A 7,635-nucleotide genomic window follows, 5' to 3' on the forward strand; every position below is an offset into this window, starting at 1 on the left:
TAATTATTTTATAATAATTTTGTGTAACTATTTGGTAAAAAATGTTTATTTATTTATTTTTTTATTTTTTTATTATTTTTTTTTTTCCTTCTTATTTATTTATTTTATTTTTTTTTTTTTATAAAAAAAAAGATTATTTAACTTTTAATTTTCTATTTTAATTTGTCTGATGGCTTTTAAACCACAAGCATTACAAAGTTGACCATTAACCATAGTTTTTATCCAACTTATTGATTCTTTAATGTTACACATTGAACAATTACCAGGTTTTTTTTTTTCCATTCTTTTCATTGTATCAAAAGGTTCAACTGATTTCGACAAAGAAACTTTTTTTATCCTTTCATAATTAACATACTTTGATTTTCTTGGTATATATTGCTTTTTAACTGTTTCATTTTTTTTTACGCTTTGTTCTTTTATCAAATTGTTATTATCTTCCTCAGATGATGAACTTTCCCAATTATAATTTTCTTTTTTATTATAATTCATTGAATTATTATTAAATAAATTATTATTAATATTATTATTATTAAAATTATTATTATTATTAATAATATTATTAATTGAATTATTATTATTATTATTATTAATATTATTATTATTATTATTATTATTATTATTATTATTATTAATATTATTATTATTTTTATTATTATTACTATTATTATTATTATTATTATTATTATTATTATTATTATTATTATTATTATTATTATTATTATTATTATTATTATTATTATTATTATTATTATTATTATTATTATTATTATTATAATTATAATTATTATTGTTATTGTTATTGTTATGATTATTATTATTATTATTATTTGAATTATTTGAATTACAATCCCCAATTTTATTTTTTTTATTATTATTAAAATAATTATTATTATTGTTATTATTATTACTATTATTATTGTTATTATTATTATTATTATTATTATTATTATTATTATTATTATTATTATTATAATTATTATTATTATTTTTATTTCTAGTTTTTAAAGGAGAATTTGATGAAATAATAGTTGGTGTTGTGGATTGTGATGATTGAGGAGAGATTGGTTGAGAATAATTATTTGGAGAATTGGAAACAACAGTGGATGGAGTTGCGTTATTTATATTTTCAGTATAGTAAACTGGAAATTGAGGTGATGGAGAATGATGTGATGGTATACATATAGTTTCAGAAGCATTAGAAAATAAAAGTATATCTTTCTCTAGAGTTTCTTGAAAATAATTTAAATAAAATATTTCAAAAATACAGTCACCAATAAAAGATGTAATTTCAATTATTATTAAAATATCACTCAATTGATTATTTATTAAATTTTTTTTAAAAATCTAAGGAAAAAAAAAAAGTATACTTATTAATTAGTATTGATTAAATTATTTAATTAAATTATTTAATTAAATTTTTAAAAAAAAAAATAAAAAATAAAAAATAAAAAAATAAAAAATAATGTTTATTTACCTCATTTGAAATGCATTTTCTGTAGGAGTTAATACTTTGAATTGATTTTATATGTTCATTAAAATTAAATGGTTGATCACGTACTGAACAAAGATTTTTTAAAAAATTAATACTTGTTAACTTTCTTTGTAAATTCTCATCGTAGTAAATATTTTTGAGTGATTCATTATTTTTAATGTTGATTGAATTTAAAACATTATTTTGTATAGTTTGATTTGTTGTAGATGTGATTGTAGTGGTGTTAGCTGTTGGATAATTACTATTAATGATATTATCAATTGAGAATTTATTTCTATCATTGTTACATTGAGTGTTATCCCAAAAATTTTCCTCATTATTTTTATTATTTTTATTATTATTATTTTTATTATTATTAAAATGATTTATGGACATTTTTACTTTTGTGTAAAAAAAATTTTATTTAAAAAAAAATAAATAAAATAAAAAAAATAAAAAGGTAAATAATAATAATTTTATGATTAGTGTAAAATTAAAAAATGGTATATTTAGATTTAAATTAATTTTAAATAAATACCAAAAAAAAAATTAAATTTACTAATGTATAAATATATAATATGATTTGTTTTAGATGTACAAATTTATGAATAAAAAAAAAAATAAAAAAATAAATCATTGTACAGTGTAACACATAAAAAATATTTTTTTTTTTTTTTTTTTTTTTTTTTTTTCTATTTCCTAACACCTAATACACCCATTTTTACAAATTAACACAAAAAAAATGTATATAATATATTTATATATTCATATTTAAAAAAATTGCTTCCAATAAAAAATTACCAAACCAATAAAAGCTCATTCTCTAAAAAAACACCACCAGATTTCAAAAAAAAAAAAAAAAAAAAAAAAAAAAACAAAACAGTTTGGAATTATTTGAGGGTTAATTATTTTTATTATAGTTGTTCATTGTTTTATTTTCATTTATGTCTAGATTTTCAATATTATTATTTTTATTATTAAAAAAAAAAAATAAAAAAAAATAAAAAAAATGAGTTATAACTTGGTTTTTTTTTTTTTCAAAATACAAAAATCAATCATCATAACAATTATGGGGTTAGATTAAAAAAAATTATTTAATGTGGGTGTGAATTTTTATAATAATATAACAAACCTACACAAAAACTTGGTGGTGAAAGTGGTAAAAATAAAATAATCATAATTGTGTTTTTATATTCTTTTGATTTAATTTATTTTTATTTTTTTTTATTTTTTTTTTTAATGTTGAGTAGGTTACATCACTTTTTCAAACATCATTCACACCCAAATATATATATATATATATATAGTATAAAGGAAACAAATTAATTCAGAATGCCACAAAAAAAAAAAAATAAAAAAAAAAAAAAATAAAAAAAAAAAATAAAAAAAAAAAAAAAAAAAAAAAAACTAAAAGGTAATTAGAAAAGAATTGTCCAATGTTAATTCTCTGTTATCCCAATCACCGACAATTTCGAACATGATTTCTATGTTGTACATTTATTAGATCAACAACAACAACAACAACTACTACACAACTGAATTAGAATGTCAATTAGATCCAAATTAATGTGTTTGTAATTTAATTACAACCAGTAAACAGGTTCTGGTTTAATATTCCCGAATAATATTCTAACATTATCAAGTCAATCATATTCAAATAGTACCGTTGCATTAATTTAAAACCAATGGTTACTGTTATTCTCCAACCATTAAAAACAATTAATAAAAGAAAAAAAATTAAATAAATAAAACAAAATGAATAAAAAATTTAAATTATAATTAATTTATGAATAAATTTATTTAAAGAGTTTTGATTGTGATATTGGATATTGTAGTGGGTATTACTGTTTAAAAATTTTAAAAAAAAAAAAAAATAAAAATAATTACTTAAAATATCAATTTACTATATCACTAAAAAATTAATAGTAATTTTATTTTATTAATTACCTTTTTAATTTTTATTTTATTTTTAAAATAAATATATACACATATGTATTTTATTTTATTATAGGTAATTATTATAGGTAATTATTATTATTATAATTTTGTTTTTTTATTTTTATTTATTTATTTATTTATTTATTTGTATAAAATTTTTATAAAATATAAATTTTCTTTTTTTTTTTATTATTTATTACTTATTATTATTTATTATTTATTATTTCTTTATTTTTTTTTTTATTATTTATAATTTGAAATTTCTATTAAATTGTAATCTGGATCTCTAATATAAACTGATAAGATTGGTTTTGAGAGAGCACCAGTTCTTTCACATGGTCCTTCTTCAATTGTTATATTCTTTTGAAATAGTTCTGTGATTACTTCATGTAAAGGTGTAATAGTTATAAAACATAAATCTGCTGATCCTGCAGTTGGTAAAAGTGCTTTTGGTTCAAATTCTGCACCTTTTTTATGAAGATTTATCTTTTGATTGCCAAATGTTAATGCTTTTCTTTCATTATCTTTACCAAATGTAATCACCTTCATTCCTAATATATTTTCATAGAAATTACATGTTTTTTCAATATCTGAAACTGTTAAAACTAAATGATCTAAACGATCTATAAACATTATTATTTTTATATTAATTTACTATTTTTATTACTATTATTACTATTATAATTATAAATAAATATCAATATTATAGTATTTATGAATATTGAATTATTCAAATAATTTGTATTATTTGCAAAGGTGATGTTTTGAAACAGAAAAAAAAAAAAAAAAATTAAAAACAAAAATAAAAATAAAAAAAAAAATAAAATAATTTTTTTATTTTTTTTTTTTTATTTTTTTTTTCGACTTAGGAGCTATTCTGTCGTGGTTTTAAAAAAAACCCTATTTCATTAACTGACAAAACGGTTTTTTATTTGAAATCACTGATTGATATGAGTAACAAAATATCAGAAAAAAAAAAAATCGTCGTTTGACACAATTTTTCAAAAATATCTTTTTTTTTTTTTTTTTTTTTTTTTTTTTTTTTATTTTAATCAAAACCCGAAATTTATTTTGGTTTTTTTTTTTTTTTTTTTTTTTTTTTATTAATTTATTATTGTGTGCGTTTTAAAATAAGACAACCAAAAACCAAAAAAGAAAAAAGATGGCAACAAACAAATTTGTATTTTTATTTTTATTTTTTATAATTGTTATTGTTACTGTGACAAGTTCAAATAATATAATAAAAGTTATTGATAGCAGTGATAGTAATAGTGATAGTGATAGCGATAGTAATAGTGGTAGTAGTAATAGTAAATATAATTTTATATCATCTACAATTACAAGTTTAGAATTATCAAAAGTTTGTCCAAATGAAGATTCAATAGATTATTATCGTATTGGTGAATGCATTGATGGATATATGTACAATTGTGACATTGAAAACCAAAATGTATTGGTCAGTAGTTTTGGCGATTTCGAATGTTCAATTCTAAATACAACTACCACTTTTCCAATTGGTTGTTCATCAAATTCAAATTTAACCTCCTATTATAATTGTGTTGAAGAGATAACTCCAACACCATTATCTTATATTATCACTACTTTTGGTGCTCGTCAATGTGATAAAACTCAAATAATTCACCAAAGATTTGTAAAATTAGGTAAATTTTAAAAATTAAATATAGATTTTCAAAAAAAAAAAAAAAAAGAAAAAAAAAAAAAAAAAGTGTGTATCTAACTTTTTATTATTATTTTTGTTTTATTATTACTATAGATAATTGTGGATCATCTATGTATCCAATAATATATGGATCATGTAATTCAACTTATTATTCTTACACCTATTATAATACAACAACTTGTGAAACACCTATTTATGAAATGGCAGATGTTTTAAATGTTTGTGTAGAATCTGACATATTCAATCAATCATATTTATCTCAATGTATATAATAATTTTAAATTTAAATAAAGAATCTAATAGGTTTTTTTTTTTAAAGAGATAATTCATGGGTTTTAGTATTAGTTTTTTATTTTTTAAAAATTTAATTTTTTTTTTTTGAAAATTAAATTTAATAAAAATAAAAATAAAAATTAAAAAAAAAAAAAATTAATCCATTTTAATCAATTTTTTTTTTGGGAAAAAAAAAAAGAAAAAAAAAAAAAAATAAAATAATTAGGACTGATTTGAATTAAAAAAAGTAAAAAGTATAATTTTTTTTTTTTTTGGAAATCAAGATCAAAAAATGTTACTTTTTTTGGGTTTACCAAATTTGGTTGATCTTTTATTAAAAAAAAAAAAAAAAAAAATTTCAATTGGAATTTTTTAGTATAAAAAGACAAAAAATTATTCATTATTTTTAAAAAACAAATATAATTTCAAAAATAAAAAAAATTAAAATAGAAATTTTACATTTTAGGAAAAAAGAAAATGTAAAAAAAAAAAAAAAATTATAATTCTGAATAGACAATATTAAAAGGTAATTTTAATTTTAATTTTCTTATTTTCAAATATTTTATACAAATAAATAACTTACCATTCTCTTTCCAATTATTAGGCAGAATGTAAAATTTCTTTTTGTCCTTAAACTGTCCCAAAAGGTGTAATTAAATGTCAATACTATAGTTTTTATTTTTTAGAAAAAAAAGATAGTCTTATTAAGTGGTAGTTTATTTAGTATTGGTCGGTACTAATTCAATGTCTGAGAATCAAAGGATTTTATTTTTTTTATAAAATAAATCTTTCAATTCTCAGGCTTTGCTAATTGGTAGATTGGTATTAAACAGCTTTCACTTAATGATAATATTTTTAAATTAAAAATAAACTATTTGATTGTCGACAATAAACTATAATTTAACATGGTAGTTTGGACTTAATGCAAAGGTAAACTATAACAATACTTTAATTCCAATACTATTTAATAAATATTGCAATTTTCTAATTATATATTATTTTATAAATTTTTAGGTTGATCCAAGAATTCAATACCTGTCAACAATACTATTAAATAAAATAAATTAAAATAAATTAAAATAAAATAAATTAAAATAAATTAAAACAACAAACGAAACAAAACGAAACAAAACGAAACGAAACAAAACAAAACAAAACAAAATAAAATAAAATAAAATAAAACAATCATTTTAATATTTTAAATTAATTTATTTAAATTCTTAAAAGTTCATTTTTTAATTCAATCCATTTCCATTATAATTTTAAAAAGTTCTTCATATTAAAGAGATTAATAAGATGAAGAGATTAATCTTTAATAAAAGGAAGAGATTAATCTTCTCTTAAAATGATGTTGGTTTATAAAATAGAAAAAGTAAGGTTTTTATTGAATGGGGACGATTTTTTCTTATAAAAAATTGAATTTCATCAAGCCTTAGTAGCTCAGTTGGTACGAGCGTGAGACTGAAGATCTTAAGGTCGCTGGTTCGATCCCGGCCTGAGGCAATTTTTTTTAATAAAAAACCAATTGAGATCATAGGTTCGATTCTAGTTTAATAAATCCAAAAATTGAAAAAGGTTCTTTTAAAGTGACCAAAGCAATCAAAACTTCAAGTATCCACAAATCTCCAGGTTTAGACGGTATCAATGCACTATTCTACAAGTACCACATCAACTCAATAGCAAGAATATTGACTATAGCTTTCAACGACCTCCTCACAAATAAGAAAGAAATCCCCACAAAATTCAAAGAAGGAGTAATAACAACAATATTCAAAAAAGGAGATGAACTAAACATTTCAAATAGAAGACCAATCACCCTTCTCAATACAGATTACAAAATTTTAAGCAAAATTCTCAACAGTAGATTATTAGATATCACCAGTAAAATTATCAACAAATTTCAAAACGGCTTTGTTCCAAACAGGTTCATCCAAGACAATATTCAGATCATGAAGGAAGTAATAGAAATAAGTAACAAAAGAAAGAACAATACACTCATTACCTTTTACGATTTTAACAAAGCATTCGATTCAATCAGCCACAAGAGTATCACAAGAACATTAGAGCATATTGGTATCCCCCCAAAATTCACAGCGATCCTACTAAACCTACTCAAAGATACTAAAAACAAAATAAAGATCAACGACTTTTTAGTCAATGGAATAACAATCAGAAGAGGAACAAAACAAGGAGACCCAATATCACCAACAATCTTAGCTCTAGTTTTAGAACCACTTCTAATAGATATCATCAATGATAATCAATCAAGAGA

General features: G+C 19.2%; 3 protein-coding genes and 1 non-coding gene across 4 annotated transcripts; 2 read left to right on the plus strand and 2 right to left on the minus strand.

The window, feature by feature from the left end:
- Positions 1-144: 144 nt before the first annotated feature.
- gtaD (GATA zinc finger domain-containing protein 4) lies at positions 145-1,867 on the minus strand (the record flags this gene model as incomplete). Its single annotated transcript, XM_632439.1, has 2 exons — positions 145-1,344; positions 1,475-1,867. The coding sequence occupies 2 exons, from the start codon at positions 1,865-1,867 to the stop codon at positions 145-147; spliced, it is 1,593 nt and encodes a 530-aa protein (XP_637531.1).
- Positions 1,868-3,652: 1,785 nt separating this feature from the next.
- glod5 (glyoxalase domain-containing protein 5) lies at positions 3,653-4,042 on the minus strand (the record flags this gene model as incomplete). The annotated part of the gene is made up of 1 exon (XM_632440.1): positions 3,653-4,042. The coding sequence occupies one exon, from the start codon at positions 4,040-4,042 to the stop codon at positions 3,653-3,655; it is 390 nt and encodes a 129-aa protein (XP_637532.1).
- A 529-nt stretch (positions 4,043-4,571) lies between these two features.
- Positions 4,572-7,516, plus strand: DDB_G0286863 (hypothetical protein; the record flags this gene model as incomplete). Its single annotated transcript, XM_632441.1, has 3 exons — positions 4,572-5,070; positions 5,184-5,354; positions 6,894-7,516. Coding segments are annotated over 3 exons (1,293 nt in total), but the record flags the coding sequence as incomplete, so codon positions are not given.
- Positions 6,793-6,866, plus strand: tRNA-Phe-GAA-13. The gene has a single exon. It is a non-coding gene; the product is annotated as a tRNA-Phe (tRNA).
- Positions 7,517-7,635: the final 119 nt, after the last annotated feature.

This window comes from Dictyostelium discoideum, assembly GCF_000004695.1.
Source record: "Dictyostelium discoideum AX4 chromosome 4 chromosome, whole genome shotgun sequence".
NCBI classification, from domain to species: Eukaryota; Evosea; class Eumycetozoa; order Dictyosteliales; family Dictyosteliaceae; genus Dictyostelium; species Dictyostelium discoideum.